The sequence below is a fragment of the Nycticebus coucang genome, chromosome 8 (assembly GCF_027406575.1).
Source record: "Nycticebus coucang isolate mNycCou1 chromosome 8, mNycCou1.pri, whole genome shotgun sequence".
Lineage (NCBI taxonomy): Eukaryota > Metazoa > Chordata > Mammalia > Primates > Lorisidae > Nycticebus > Nycticebus coucang.
In genome coordinates this window covers 7,394,142-7,410,037 of record NC_069787.1, presented here as the reverse complement: position 1 = coordinate 7,410,037, position 15,896 = coordinate 7,394,142, and the positions used below count along the sequence as shown (strand labels likewise).

Sequence of the window (15,896 nt, the reverse complement as noted above, 5' to 3'; positions counted from 1 at the left end):
CAGGCCCCAGGTCACCTAGCCCACATGGATTTATGCCTTAACATCCTATTGTTAAAAAGTGTTAGGGAACTTTGCAAACTTTCAAGTGCCATACAAATTAAGAGGCATTATTGTTATTCACTACAAAGGATTTTAACCTATAAATTCACTTCAACAAAATGATGTAACATTCTTGCTAATATCTTGCTTTTTTGAGAAAATCATAGTGGTTATGGGACCAACTTGAAACCAGTTATAATGGGGCTCGATTCCTTCCCTTCATATTTTAAGGCTTTCCATACACAGGTCCTTCAAATGTACGATATGGTGATGGGTAGCCAGGAAGTCATTCAAGATTTGTAGTTGAAAGTTCTGCTACTGAGACTTCGCATTTTGAAGCAAAGCCTTCTCAGATTATGAAAAGTATTAATTTTACTGCTGTTAATGAAGTAAATAAGCCTATCAATGATATGGCGTTTCACACATACGCATCTAGGTAGTAGAAGTATCATCGTGGCATTCCTGGTAAACCAAGGAAATACTGTGGAAAGACAGTGCCTGGAAATATAATTATAAAATGAATTTTGGCTCAGGTTAAATTGAGTGGATAACTTGAAACTGGTGGGAGTCAGTGAACAAATTCAACGCTCATGGCTCTGTGCTGGGGACATGGAAGTGAGTGACTTTCCCTCCTAGCCTCAGGGACACATTTGCAAAGCACCATTGTTAGAAGGCAGAGTCTTTCTTACTATGATTCTGTCTTTATGTTGCTGCTCAGGTTTTCAAGCTACTCAACCGTTTCTTTGTCAGATGTGGGATGGCGGGGAAAGCAACTCACACTGAGGGAACCTAGAGGCCTGATTTCTGTCTCGTGTTGGATTGGAATAGATACACAAGCTCCGACAAGTCATCTAACCTTTATGAGAACTACTGTCCTTGTTCACAAAGCAGGAATTCCAGCCTGCTCACAGGAGGGGCTTGGGCATGAGAGGTCTGGTGAGGAAGCGCCTTGGGAAGCGGTCAGCCCTGTCCAGACTGAGGACTGTCATTATCCCATCAGCTGACTGGCTGGGCGGCCTCATGGCTTGTGTCTAGTTTCCCTGTGTCCTCATTCAGGTCTCTGGGGAGCACCCTCCTGGGAACTAGCACCCCCACTCACAAACAATGTTGAGTGATGAGGATAGCATGTCAAGGGCTCTGTCAGTGGTATCACCAGGGTTTTTCTATCCCCTGGGAAGGGCCATCCCCTTCCTCCTGTGTCTGGGTGAAGAGTAATAATTAAAAAGTAATATTTTGGGTGTCTTATAGTTCATTGATGCCTATGTCAGTTGCTTCTCCTGACAGCCCTGTATTTACAGATGCGACAGGCTCAGAGAGAGGAAGTGACTGTTCCTCACCCAGCCAGTCAAGAGCAAATCCAGAACCAGAAACCAAGTCTTCCAACTCCTTTTTGGTCCAAGACTGGTTGACTCTAACACATGCTCCTGCATGGAGGGTGCTATGGGTACAGCAAGGAAGGAGATCATGGCATCAAGCCATCAGATGAGGCAACTCAAGCCCAAAGAGGTTAACTGACTTGTTCAGAGTCACTGCTAAGTCTGTAGCAGTCTTCAGACATCAACCACTGAAGTAATGAATGAGTGAGCCAGTAAGGAAGACACCAGGAGAGTCTCACAAGAAGCCTGCAGGAGTTTGCAGGCTCCATGGAATTCAGTTTGGAATGTCCCAAGTCATTATAGATACTGAGGGGTAGGCTGCTGGGAATACATGCCATAGTTACACTCTCAAGTGATTTCCAGGCTTAGCTTTAGGCTCAGCCCAAATAATTAAAGAAAGTAAAAAGTAGATGTAGGATTGAAAGTAAGATATGGGCAAAGTCCCATGCAGCTTCTAAGGATAGCAAGAGCTCAACCCGTTGAAAGATCAGGGCAGGCCCCTTGGAGCCACAGCCATCTGGGCAGGACCCTTGCAGAGAGGAGAAGGACATCACGGTGGCGGCAGGGGCAGCCAGGCTCAAGGCTCACGTGCTGGATCCCTAGGCTGTAGTGGGGGAGCAGGTGTAGAGAGCAACAGTGAGCTAAAATTCTGCAAAATTTCATGCCCTTTTCTTGCTGGTGTGACTTACTGCCTGTCCTGTCCCTGTGGGACCTTGTTGCAGGAGGACATCCATCTCAGGGAACTGGAAGACGAATACTGGCTCTGCAATGCTGGAGCAGATTGCCATGTCGGACAGGTGAGTGGGAGAAGGGAGGGGAGGCTAACTCAGATGAAGAGGTGTAAGCAATGAGCTCTGTCCCAAGGAAGCCTCCGAGCAGACAGGACAGATAAAGCACCAAGGCCCACGTAGCCAGTTAACAAGATCGGGCAGGACTGGTCACATGTATATGGAGATAACAACTGTAAATACCATAGACGCTCCAAGAAAGCAGCAGTTAGCATGGGCTGGAAGAGGCAAGGAAGGCCCCCTGGAGGCAGTGAGAGCGGCTCTGGGCCTGCACAGGTGGGCAGGATCAGGACAGCAGAGGAGGGCGGACACTGTAGATAAGGGAACGTGCTAAATGGTGTGGAGGGAGGGAGCAGGGATGCAGTTAGGATAGCCTGGCCAGCAAGCAGGCTCGCCAGGAGCGAATGCCCCCGCCTCAGGACACCTTCCCATCACCCCCAGGTACAAGCTGTGGGTGGACAGCTGCTCTGAGATGTTTGGCGGCCTGGATATCTGTGCTGTCAAAGCTGTACATGGCAAAGATGGGAAAGACTACATTTTTGAGGTAAGTCTGGCCCAAGGAGAATCTTAGAGATAATTCCCAAGGCTGGAGGCCAGGCTCTTGGCTTGAGAACTATATGGGCAACCCAGACCACCTTATGTTCATCTCCTGAGCCCTGAGAACATTCCAGATGGCAGATCAGTGTATCTTCATTGCAAGATGAGTGGGGAACTATTGTTTCCCACCTGCCAAGGTGACCATACACCATGCCCCACCAAGGGTCCGTGTTCCTAGGGTCCTCACCTAATGCCATTCCTTTGGGAAGACTGTAGTGATTTTACCATCAACCATCTCAGAAAACACCTCTTGGGAGTCATTTGTTCTAGCCTGCTCATTTTACAGGTGAGAAAACTAAGACCCAACTCCTTGAACGTGTGCCCAAGGCCACAGAATCTCTATTTGCCTCAAGCTTGGCACCTGTGGGCAGGAGAGTCTTAGCATCTCTCTGGCCTTGGAGGCACTTAACTCAGCCTGATCCTAACACAACTTTGCTGACTCTCCTTTCCTGTATTAAAAGAGAAGCCAGTGGCAGTATGAATCCTTCACACACATTCCTGCCCTGTCTGCCTGGGAGCAGGGAAGGCCCTTTGCTAGCAAAACAGGTGGTATCAGGAGCCCAAAGAGGGCTTCAGATTCAGAATCCACCCCTTTCATGCTTGGTGTGTAACCTTGTGGATGGTCACACCTCCCCTTTCTGGGTGGGCCTCAGTTTTCTCAGCCATAAATGGGAGAGCTGGCTACAGAGTCTGTGATCTATTGATTTGGGTCAGGCACAGTGGCTCACACCTGTGATCCAGCACTCTGAGAGGCCGAGGCAGACTGAGGGCCTGAGCTTGACAGTCTGAGAGCAGCCTGAGCAAAAGTGAAGACCACCCCATCCCCCATCTCTACTAAAAATAGAAAAATTAACAAGGCATTCTGGTGGGCACCTGTAGTCCCACCTACTCAGAGGCTGAGGCAGGAGGATCTCTTGAGCCCAAGAGTTTGAGGTTGACACCATAGAACTCTACTGAGGGTGACAGAGACTCTGTCACAAAAAGTAACCAAAACAACAACAACAAAAAATTGACTTGAACCTTGAGGTACAGGAAGCATCAGTATTGTTCCTGAGAAGAGAAGGCATCCGAGTTAGGAGCAAAGGCAGGCATCTGGTCATGTAATGAGCAGGGCATATTTGGAGATGGACATTGTATGGGTGAAAAGTCACAGAGATGAACATGACCTTCTCCTAACCAGAGACTTAAAGGAATGCCCCTCACATCTACCTACTCTCCAACCTGCAGACCTCTGCGCCCTGGGGGTCTATCCTGTCCTTGCCTCTGCATCTTCCCCTTACCACTGCCAGCCAGTATTCTGTCAGTCCCACCGAGCCTGGCCTGAATGAAGGTTAGGGGGAAGTGCTCGGGGAAAGGTTTGCATGAGGAGAGGATAGAGGTCCTATCTCTACAAGGTGAATGTGCTTCTACCTGAAGACAAGAATGCCTATTTCATCTCTAATACACCTCTGCTGGCTTAAACCCTACCCATTCCAAAAGACCACATGAGGCTTTGTCTGTCTCCAGACCCCTCTCCTCACCCGGGACATGTTTCTACCAGGTTATGGACTGTAGCATGCCGCTGATTGGGGAACACCAGGTGGAGGACAGGCAGCTCATCACCGAACTAGTCATCAGCAAGATGAACCAGCTTCTGTCCAGGACGCCTGTCCTGTCTCCTCAGAGACCCTTAACCACCCAGCAGCCACAGGTAAGTAGTAAGAAGAGACGTACCAGGGCCAGAACCATCCCCAAGCTCACCTCTACAGACATCAGTGGCCCTAGGGTGGAGTAGAGGTTAGATGCCCACAGTGTCCATGGCATCTGAGGAGTCCTCCCTCCCTCCGGAGGTCTCATTATCTCTCACCACCCTTAGTGAGGCCTTCTCATTAGTGCTGTGCATTGTCAGCTCCAGAACTGCCCGGAGATGGCTTGCTAGTGCTCCCCCCTCTGAATGTGAAATCTCCCGGGGAGCCAGAGCCAGTTTCCCCTGAGATCCAGGATGCTCCCGTTTTTAACCAGGAAGTCTTGGAGGAAAGGCTGGTTCAGATTGCTCAGTAGCTGTTCACTGTGTTGGGTCTGCCACATTTGGAAAGAAAGTATATTTCTGAGAAATATGCTGGTCTAGAAACTGGGAAGAATCAGGTCCCCATTCTGGGAGAAAGTGACAGTGCAAAATGCAAACGAAATGGCCTTCCTTCCCTCCCTCCTTCCTTCCTTCCTTCCTCATGCCCAGCACCAATCACACTCGTGGCAACAGTATCCCAGCTTCAGATCCAGTGGGAAATCCACACTGAGGTTTTAGTGAAACACCAAGCCCTGCAGCTCTAGAATGCACCAAAGAAATGCAGGGCCCTGGGCCTGAGGGTCTCCAGTCCCACAAAAGAAGAATCTCATTTTTCAAAGTCACCTCTCCACTGAACTTCTGTATGATGAAGGAGTAAGAACTCAGGACAGTAAATCAAAGAGTTGAGTCCTAGTTTAGCCCTTCCCTTAAAGTCCTGGGTAGCTTTGGGTTAGAAGTTACTAGCCTTTCTTTTTTTCTGTTTTTTTTGTTTGTTTGTTTTTTTATTTTATTATTTTTTTTGGCTTTTTTATTTTATTTCGTTGCTTATTTTTTATTTCTTTACTTTGTTGTTGTTGTTGTTGTTGAGACAGGGTCCCACCCTATGTCCCTGAGCAGAGTGCAGTGGGCGTGGTAGCTCACCACAACCTCAGACTCGGGCTGCGGGCACCCCGCTGCCTCAGCCTCCGGAAGCCGGAAGCCGCTGGGATTACAGGCGAAGCTGCTAGTATTACAGGCGAAGCCGCTGGGATTACAGGCGAAGCTGCTAGTATTACAGGCGAAGCCGCTGGGATTACAGGCGAAGCTGCTAGTATTACAGGCGAAGCCGCTGGGATTACAGGCGGCTGGGTTTTTCCATTTTTTTCATGAGTCAGGGTCTCACTGTCGCTCAGGCGAGTCTCGAACTCCTGAGCTCAAGCGATTCTCCCTCCTCAGCCTTCCACAGTGCTGGCATTACACGCGTGAGCCACCGTGCCCGGCTTACTAGCCTTTCTTGAGCTAAAGTTTTAATTTGTAAATGAGAACTCTCTTAGGAATCTTTACTTCAAGATTCAACTTCAGTCAGGGAGGTGGAACAGTGATTCAGAGTGTGAGCTTTGAAGTGAGAGCTACCCACGTTTGAAGCCGAGACCCTCTGTTTGTTGGCTTCATGATGGTACCTGCGAGAATTAAAAGAAGTAAAGAACCTATGATATGGCATCACATATAATAAGCCCTCTATAAAGGCTGATGGTTGCTGTTGTGTATGTGAGCAGCCCCTGGTCTTGGATTCCCTCAGTCCCTCACTGGATTATACTACAAGCAGAAGCAAAGCCACTGGATTCTAGAAATTCTTCAGTAAGAAAAAAAAAGAAAAGACTGATAGCCTTATACTAGCGAAGGAGAGCGAAAAGAAAAAAAAACAAAAACAGTATAAGGCAGTCTGGATGATTTAGGATAGAAACAAATTACCCTAGATTTTTTCTTCTCATCATTTGACTATCACAGAATCATAGCATAAAAGACTTGTTGATATTCATCATAATGAACTTGAGTCATCAAGAAAGGATTTCGTTTTAGGTAGTCTTCCATATTCTGTTTAAGGAAGCTAGAAACATAATGTATAAGAAATATTTCCGGGCGGCGCCTGTGGCTCAGTCAGTAAGGCGTCGGCCCCATATACCGAGGGTGGCGGGTTCAAACCCGGCCCCGGCCAAACTGCAACCAAAAAATATCCAGGCGTTGTGGCGGGCGCCTGTAATCCCAGCTACTCGGGAGGCTGAGGCAAGAGAATCGCTTAAGCCCAGGAGTTGGAGGTTGCTGTGAGCTGTGTGAGGCCATGGAACTCTACGGAGGGCCATAGAGTGAGACTCTGTCTCTACAAAAAAAAAAAAAAAAAAAGAAATATTTCCCCCAAACCAGACAAATAACACAGTGTGATGGGGAGAAGTCAGTTCCCTTCCTGGATCTCAGTTTCCCTGCTGAGACGATATCGAAGTACTCTTTGTGCTCAAAAACATTTCCTCGAGTAGAATACTTCCGTCTTCACTGACGCTGGGTGAATAGGACCTTCTGGACTAATGAATGTCCACCCTGTGTTTTGGGGATCTGCGTTGAGTGCAGCCCTGGATGGTGGGATGTTGTCATATATTAGCTCTGAATGAGTCTTTCACGCCTTCTTTAGCTGATTCATGCTGACTTCTGACCAAGTACAAGACTGTCCTTCACAATAACTAGTTACTAGAGCATCACACCAGGGTGATTAGGGAAGCCAAACTTAATTGCTTGTTAGAGACACAAAACCTATTATTTAAATATTGTACTTAACCAGAGGAGATGACAAGATTTTTATGGTTAAAAAAATGGGGGCTGTCATTAGATTTTATGATGTTATGAATGTGATAGAATCAAGATAGTTGGGTCCTAGTCCTGCCCTTTAGTCCACTGTATCCTTCGGTCTGCTGATCAGATTATTGCTTGTCCCTGCTCTGGAGGAAGGATGTCTCCTTCCTCCCTTTAACTCTGAGAAGTACAAAAAACATTTAGTAGGACCTTAAAGAATTTTTGATGGGTAAAAGAACCTGACAAAATAGGCCGCTTTGGATTTCTGCGAGAGGCCGTTAAGCTCTTTTTATAAAGGTGTGTGACTCTCTTGGCCATCTACAAAGGAAGCATTCTGAGCTAGAATGAAAGCTTTGCTGAGGGTGGAGAGTCCTGGGTTTAGCTGTACCTTGGGCACTGAGTTCCCAGGTACCTTGGGCAGGCTTCTTCCCACCTCTGTGCCTCAGCATCTTTGTCTATAAAATGGTTGAACAAAAAGAAATGCTAAAATCCTTTATAGCAATACAATCCAGATCATTCATAAAAAAGTGATATCTAAAGTAAAGAAGTTCAGAAGCAATGAGATCATACACCAAAACAATTTTCCCACCCCACATAAAGGATTAATTCTTCTTCAGTTCAAGCCCCTAATTTTATAAACATTACGTATTTCAGCTTAAACATTTTGTAAGAGAAATCTCAGATATGTTAGAGTTAAACCAGGAAACAAAGTAAAGAATAAGCCTCCCTAAATATAGGAAATCCTGCAGAAATACCTCGCAGCAAAGTCAGTCCAATTCAAGGATAAGTTTTTTTCTGCTCGGCCTCTCCTCGTGGAGAGCGCACCATGCTGGGAGTCAGGACACTCCAGGGCCAGTTCTCACTGTGTCGTAACATTATGTGACCTTGGGCAAGTTACTTCTCATCTCCAGACCTCTGTTTCCTCACCTATAAAATGGAGTTGAATTAGATGATTTTTAAATCCCTTTCAATTCTAAGATGATGTAATACCTGGAGTTAGACACACTGCCAAGGCCGAGGGCACAGTCCTCTAAAAGACTGTCCTGACTTCTGACATCAACTGGAAGTTCTGGAAGTTTCCCAAACCACTCTTACATTTAACAATTCTCTGGAAGAATTTGCAGAACTTACTGAAAGCCGTTACAATCATAGTTATTGCGTGTTATGGGAAAAGGATACAGGCCAAAACTAAGCCAAAAGAAGATGCTTTGGACAGAATCTGAGGCAGTTCCACACACAGAGTTTCTGATGTCTTTAGGACACACTCCCCGGCCACACACACAATATTGCCAGTCAGGGGAACTCTCCTGAACCTCAGTGTTCATAGTTTTTATTGGGGCTTCATTATACAGGCATGACAGATTGAGTGATCGCCTGTTTGGACTCTGGCTCCCCACTCGCTGGACTTCACCCTAATACCAAGTGGCCTGAGGTGGCTGCCATGAATAATAAAGACCCTCCTCTCACTTCTGAAACACCAGGAGTTTAGAGGTTACTTCCCAGGAGTCAGGGACAAAGGCCAGACCTCTTTTAGGGCAAGGCCAAATTCTCTACTACACACATGATTAAGTTCACATAGCAAATGTTTCTAAAATACTTTCAGTCCCTGTGGGCAGATTGTGCCTTATTCATCCGCGTTTCCATTGACTAACACACGCCTCGCCCAGAGGGTGCACTTAAAATTAGTTACTAGCCTTAGGACTTCAGTGATGAGTGAGATATAATTACTGTCTGAAAGTTGTTTATATTCTAATTGGCATCATGAGTAACTTCGTAGAGGCTGTCACCATTTGTCGATGGCGTCTTCTGGTAGCCTCTGATAGCTTCCTACCGAGCTATGTGCCTTGACCCCAGGCCACACAGGAGACAGAAGGCACCAGGCAGCCTGTCGCACTTGGCAAAATGCTGCAACTTAAGCTCAAGGCCACAAGTGCACTGGTCGTGTTTCCACCTGCCCTTTCTCCCATGTGATAGCACGTTTCTGTTGGTTACAGTGCGGAGATGTCTTAATTGACGAGGATCTGCTGCTAAGGCTGACCCTCCACTTGTGATCTGGACCTCATCTCCTTTTTACTTTCAAGTATCCCTCTCTTCTCCATTATCAGTGTCTCCTTTTTCCAAGATTGTCACATCCATATATAAACATCTCCCATTAAAAATAAAATGAAAAACAAAAGCCTCCCTCCACCCCATATTCCCTACCGGCTGCTGTCCATGTCTCCGCTCCCCTTCCTAGTAAATCTTCTTGAGTTGTTTTAGCCACCATCACCTCTTTGTTGCATCATATTTTCTCTCCAGCCCCCTCCATCCCACTGAAATTGCTCTCGTCAAATTCACCTTCGTGCCATCGAGTCCAGACTTTCCATCAGCATTTGCTGCAGTTGACTACTCTGTCCTTCTTGAGACAATTTCTTTTCTAGGCCTCTGAGGCCCCACCTTACTTGGTTTTCATCTACCTCTTTAGCTGCTTCTGCTCAGCCTCCTCTGCTGACTCCTCCGAACGGAAGAGCTTTGTCGATGTACATTCTTTAGTGGTCTTCACCATCCTGTATCTACTTCCTACCCTAAGCACCCCTTTGAGTTCCAGATTCATATTTCTAACTTGTGCTTGACATCTTTACTTGCAGATCTTGAAGTCATGCTAAATATAGCGCAGCCCAAGCAGAACTCTAGTTTTCTTTTCCTCCAACCTGTTCCCTCAATACCCAACCTTCCCTAAGCAATTTATGATCACCTTCAAAGTAGTCCCCTTGGCCATCTGGTGACCGCAGTGATATTCAGCAATGAGATATGTAGCACTTTTTCTAGGATAAGTTTGTGACAATTCAAAGACGGCTCTGTGACCATTCCAGAAAAAGAATTCCAAAATGGCTTTGAAAATCAGGCTCTGGCATTGGTGCATAGCTTCCCCTGGGAAGTACTTCGGAGGTGACTGTATGTAGCACTTTTTCCTGGATGAGTTAGTGAACTCAACTGTCCAACCTCATTTGTCAGCCCCTACCCTCTCTTTGCCTTTTACCATCCTAAGCTCTCACTCACTACATGTATGACCAGATAGTCTGGTAAGGGCCTTTGTATCAGCCGTGTCCTCTGTCTGAAATGCTCTTCCCCCATAGTTTTGCATGACTGGCCAACTCTTTCATGACAACTGATATTTCACTTCACCTATTCACTGGCTACCACTTTGTCTTAACTACCAGCTAAGATTATTCTTGTCTGTTTCATTGTCTCTTGCATTAGAATGCAGGCTCCCCCAAAGTAGGAACTTGTTAGGGCCTAGCAAAGTATCTAGCAGCTAGTAGTCATTTAACACATCAAAGGTGTACCAAAAGGGGGGTGGGGTGCTCAGCCTGGTTTGCCCATGTGCAGTCAATTGTGTGTAGAAAAGCTAAACAAGTAACAAAACTAAGTCTGCCTGCTTTTTATTATCGCCATGTGATGGCAATTTTATACAAATGACAGTGATAGACTATTCCTCCCACCTAGGCCAACCACTCTCACCGCCCCCCTCCCCTCGATATGCCATTGTAATACATCTGCCGAACACGTTCCTATTCAGAGCAAGCATCTTTAATAGCCTTATTGGCCCATTGAGGTTGATGGCAGGATGACCTTGGTAGTATGTAAGTGGAAGGGATATGAAAGAAGGAACATTTCTAGGGTCCCTAGAAATGGCCAGATGAGCCCTTACCTGAGTCACTGACTCACATGACATTACTCACAGTCAAGCCCCTGCTTTCCGGCCTCTTATCTGTGGCTGTGGAAGCTCAGCTCACAGGCTGCTGCTTGCCCGGAATTCTAGCCTAAGACCAGGACAGACTTGTGACTAGCCATTTGTCTACCTTTCTCTCTTTCTTTCTCCCTATCCTTGCCCTTAGCTGCACCGTTAGAGCTTTCCTCTCTTTGATTCTAGAAGAATCCCTAAAGCAGACTGGTAGGGGTAGGGACAAAGAGAGAGCAGTGAGGATAGCAAATAGAGGGCACTCCTTACCTTGTTACCAGCCAGCCCCCTAGCCTGGGATGGATTCGTTGATAGAAAACAAAGAGCAAAGATAGGGGAGTGGCCCCACGCTAGCTGCAGTGCACAGTGGAAAGGAATAAGGGCAGGTGCATGCCATGTGTTGGCTGTGTCACTGAGCACAGGGAAGTTGAGTGATAAAGCCTGATTTGGCTGATGACAGCCTGGCCTCAGCCTCGGTGCTGTCCTGAGAGTCAGAGGGGCAACCCACCCCTGTGCACGTGAACTCTGAAGTGCTTGGGGGAAACTGTTCTCAAGGTAGCAGTGACACCTGGTGGCCAGTGGCAGCCAACGCCTCCAGGCTCTGTACCTACAGAGCCTCCTCCCAGCTCCTGCCGGCCCGCCACCCACTGCACACCCTTGGGGCGGGGGTCTCTGTCTTCTGGGATCTGAGCTGGGCTTTGCATTCTGAGGTCTGGAGAGGTGTGGGTTGCTCCTCAGACTCCCAGAATGTAGGGAGAGAACTTCAGGAGGACAAAGCTTTGAGGCCATGCCAGTAGTGACGGCATCCTGGTCCTCTCCTTCATGAGGCTGATCTTTGTTTCATGTCACATTACACTAGTCCCATTCCTTGTATTTTCCCATAAAACCTTGTAGGGCAAAAGGTCAGAATTGCTAATGCAGGAATTTCAGACACTGGTGGGTTCACATGGGGACCAGTCTCCCTTCTGTGCTCCTCAGAGCTGGCTTCATGGGTTAGACCCAGGGAAGGGGGCGATCTAAGACTTGCCTTTGGGAGCACTCATGTACATATGGTGTCCAGGATGAAGATGGGCCTGTCCTTCTGCCCTGAGCTGGTTGGAGAACACCTGAAATGTTGTCTCCAGTCAGAGGGCCACAGCATAACAGGGGTAAACTCTAGGTGAAGTCTCTCAGAAGAGGGAAGCAAGAAGCATGGCAGGTCTATGCTGGGAGTAAAAGTCAATGGAGCATAAGTTGAATAGCAGTCTTCTCAAGAGCCCACAGCTTAGTATCTTGCCTCCATTAGCTGCCACGGGGTAGAAATGGTTCCCAAAGGCAAATCACTGGAAGATAGGTTTTGATCCAGTTGTAAGAAGTAAATTCTCTAACACTAAGAGAGAAAAAGCTGCTGTGGGAAGTGGCATGTGGCTGCCACATCATTGCTTATGTTCAAACTGGGGTAGAATGAGCCACTTGTCAGGGACACAATCAGAGGGGGAGCTGGTGGCTTCTAAAATCTCCTTCCAGACCTGCAGTGAGGAGAGCTGGGCTGTGCAGCCCCAGGACCTGGGAAAGGCTGAGGGGACTTCAGAATGGAAGGACTGAGGCCAGATTGCCTCTGGCCAGTGACAGCCTTCAACCAGTGTCATTTTTGAACTGGCTTTTTGATCTAAAGAGAAACACAAAACATGTTCAGTCACATTTCTCCATCCCCAAAGGTTCTAAAAGAGGGTTTCTCGGTTTGGGAAGTGGAGTCCAGAGGGCTGTGTGGCGGGCGAGAGGCCACAAATGTTCCTCAGACCCCAAACACGGGACTTAGAGGGCTTCACTTGAGCTTAAAGAGGTAAATTTAGGACAAAGGAAAGGCCTTCCGGCTTCCCACAGCAGGCATGGCTTTTGAGAATTTGTTCCCCTGTGAGTATAAGCTGAGAATGTGAAGCGATTTGGGGCAGGTTCAGATAAAGCCACCAGCGACCAGATCCCTCAACAGACTATTAAGAGAAACTGACTGTTCTGGGACTGTCTCAACTTTTCAGGGATGTCTTTAATCACTCAAAGCTGACATTCTGACCTGGAGTGACTTGACCTTCCTTTCCCCCATGGAATTTGTGGGCTGCCCCCAAAGGACATCTTTTTATGCCGTGGGTTATGGGAGGGTCCCCATCCAGCCGATGAGCTCCTCATACAGGCCAGCAGTTCCCTTTAGGGACAAAGGAGGAACAGCTCATCCTTGGGGCACCTCTTGTAGGGAGGAAGGAGGGTGAACAGTGGTGACCATAGGGGTGAGCCCAGAAAGAGCCCAAGGTGCCCCCAAACATGCTGTCCCCTTTGCAGTGCCTAAACCTACAACCTCAGACCACATTCTTTCCCGCTGCCTCACTCTCCCTGGGGTCCTGGACCGGGGGAGTGGGGCCTAGGGGAGCTGATCAGAATAGTTCTGTGGCGTGTCCGGCAAGGAGCTTGGCCCAGCCTCTTTCCTGGGGCCAGACCCTGAGACCCTTTCCCAATTTCCTGTCACAGATATGCTGAGCAAGCACAGGCCTTCCTCCTTGGTGGGGGCAGCTGCTGGGCTCAGGCCAGCAGCTCTCAAGAGTTGACTCACTCGGTGCCTTTCCTTCCTTAGCGTCCATCCTGCTGGGACCTCAGATAGGCGCTCCTTTCTCCCCGCTGGGCTGCCCAGAGCCACAGAATGGCAAGTTCAGGGTGCCCTTGACATACACCCACAAAGCCTCATCCATAGGCTTGGTTCTTCTGTCCCAGGCTGGTGGTTTCCTTTCCAATTACCTCCAGAGCTAATATTTACTGATTCTGCAGGGACCTTGCTGGAACTAAGTCTGCGATATTGCAGAGGACATGGTACAGCCCAGCCCAGCCCAACCCCACACATGAAACTCCTACGCAGCAGGAGGCAGGAAGCTACCCAGCAAAATTCGAATGAGGTCTTCATTCCCTTAGACTGATACTTACTATTATTTCAGTAAGAGTAGCAATGCTCACTTGTATTACTACTTTGCCTAACACATCACAGGGCACGTTTTTTTAATTTAGGCCCCACAGCCCTGACGTGAGATGGTTTAGGCTGACAATGCTACCTTTGTTTCACATATCAGCAGAAAAAGAGCAATTGGCTTGCCCAAGGTCACAACTGCCAAGAAGGAGAGCTGGATCTTCTGGTCCCCAGTTCAGGGAGTTCTCCCCCAAGACCATGCACCGGGCCCTTTTGGTGCCTCCCATGTGAGCACAGGGAAGGGAAGAATGGGAGAGCTGGGCTGGGTAAGGACTGAGTGCTGGACCTTCCACCCAGAACAGCCTCTGAGCTTCACTAGCCCCGCCTGCCTCCCTGGCTTCTCAGATTCAGCACAGCAGGATACCAGCCCAATAGCTTCAGTGCAGCCCTGCAGCTCCAGCTTCATGCTAAACCCCTCAAAGCCTCTACCTGCATGACACCTCTGCTCAGGCCCAACAGCCTGAGGGTGTTCCTGGGCTCTGCAGCTAAGCCTTGTTTCAATCTCAGATTCCTAAAGAACTGAAAAACACATGAGTGAATTAGTGGAAGCCCAGAGCCAGTGGAAGCCATCCACCTGCAACTGCAGGGCCTCCCATACAGCCCCTCTGACCAGGGCTTGTCCAGGCCCTGCTCACACACCTGTCATGCGGGAAGCTCACTACTACCCCCCATGCCAGCCCGTGACAAGATTCAGATTTGCATTTGAGTAATTTCAGGCTTCTGCTAAGCCCCGGGGTGCTTCCACAGTTACCTCATTTAACCCTCATAATATGCCCATTTGGGAAAGACTCAGAGGTTAAGTAACTTGCCCAAAGTCACATAAGGAAAGATGTCATTTCCCAACTTCTCACCAACCCATCTGCTCCATGTACCCATTTTATTCTGCCTATAACCCCCTTAAAAGAGGTGCCCAGAACTGCTTGCAATGCTCTCTCCTGAGGCCAATCAGGCAGGAGAGTGGTGGACACATGGCTCTCCGGGCAAGACACTGGTGTACCTCTGGCTACATCAGAGTTCCAGCAGCACCATTACAAATGACACTATGACACTCTGAGCTCCTAGTAGGATAATTTGGGTTTTTTCCCCCGCTGGGCTGCTGTAAGGCCATTTATTCACCTTCCTCTTTGTGTGCAGCTAGGCATAAGCTCTGAACTTCACACTCTTACCTGTTTGAGTCCATCCAACTTCCTGAACTAAACTCTTTCTCTCGGTCTGGCCATGAGTTCCTACTGAGGACTTGGCTACAGGCCAGAAAGTGGCAGTGACGCCAGAGTGGCCAGACTTCTGAGGAATTCAGCATCCCTTGAGGCTCTTGATGACTGGAGACAGATCCCGTGGTAGCCACACTCCATGGGGAATAGGCCCTTGGTCCCTAGTAGACAGCAGGCTTGTGGGTGGAGCCAGATCATCTCAGCCAGGCAAGGGACAGTCCTTGGGGACTCCCCTACATGCCTCCCATAGCTCCTGAGAAGTCTTCAGTACACAACCTCAGTGGAGCCAGGGACAGGAGAAAATTCCTAGGCGCCATCAAGGGTGGCTAAGGCACATTCCTGGGCCCCTGAAATTACTCAAATGCTGCTTCAGGAAGCAATTTCCCTGGAGCTCTGGGAAGGGCACTTCTGGGCGCAGTTCATCCTAGGGTGTCTGGTGTGTACACTTCTGTGGCTGAAGGGAGCTAGGGCCAGCCTGCATGCCATGGTCACCCCTGTGAGCTCATCCTGTGAGTGTCTAGACTTCTACCATTAAAGCATTAACCTACAGGTTTTAAACATTTTTTCCTGGTGTCATAGGTTAGAAGGAACCTTAGTATTTATCCAATCTATCTCATATTTAAAGAAGGAATATTCTGTCTCCATCAGATCATTCTCTGGTTTCTGTTTGAGCCATCCATCCATCTCCCAAGACAGTCTTTCTCACTGTCTTTACAACAGAAAGTTCCTCCTGTCTTTCCAGAGCATTTGTTCCCTGGCCCTGGTTCTGTTCTCCTGCTTCGTGGCCCCCCATAACCCTCTCTGAAAATGCC

General features: G+C 48.2%; 1 protein-coding gene across 1 annotated transcript in view; it reads left to right on the top strand.

The window, feature by feature from the left end:
- Nucleotides 1–15,896, top strand: part of SYN2 (synapsin II) — a 181,278-nt gene that overhangs the window by 155,969 nt on the left and 9,413 nt on the right. The window contains exons 8-10 of the mRNA XM_053600409.1: nucleotides 2,138–2,212; nucleotides 2,645–2,747; nucleotides 4,341–4,490. Of these exons, the coding sequence (XP_053456384.1) occupies nucleotides 2,138–2,212; nucleotides 2,645–2,747; nucleotides 4,341–4,490 (328 nt within the window). The remainder of the gene's footprint in view (nucleotides 1–2,137; nucleotides 2,213–2,644; nucleotides 2,748–4,340; nucleotides 4,491–15,896) is intronic.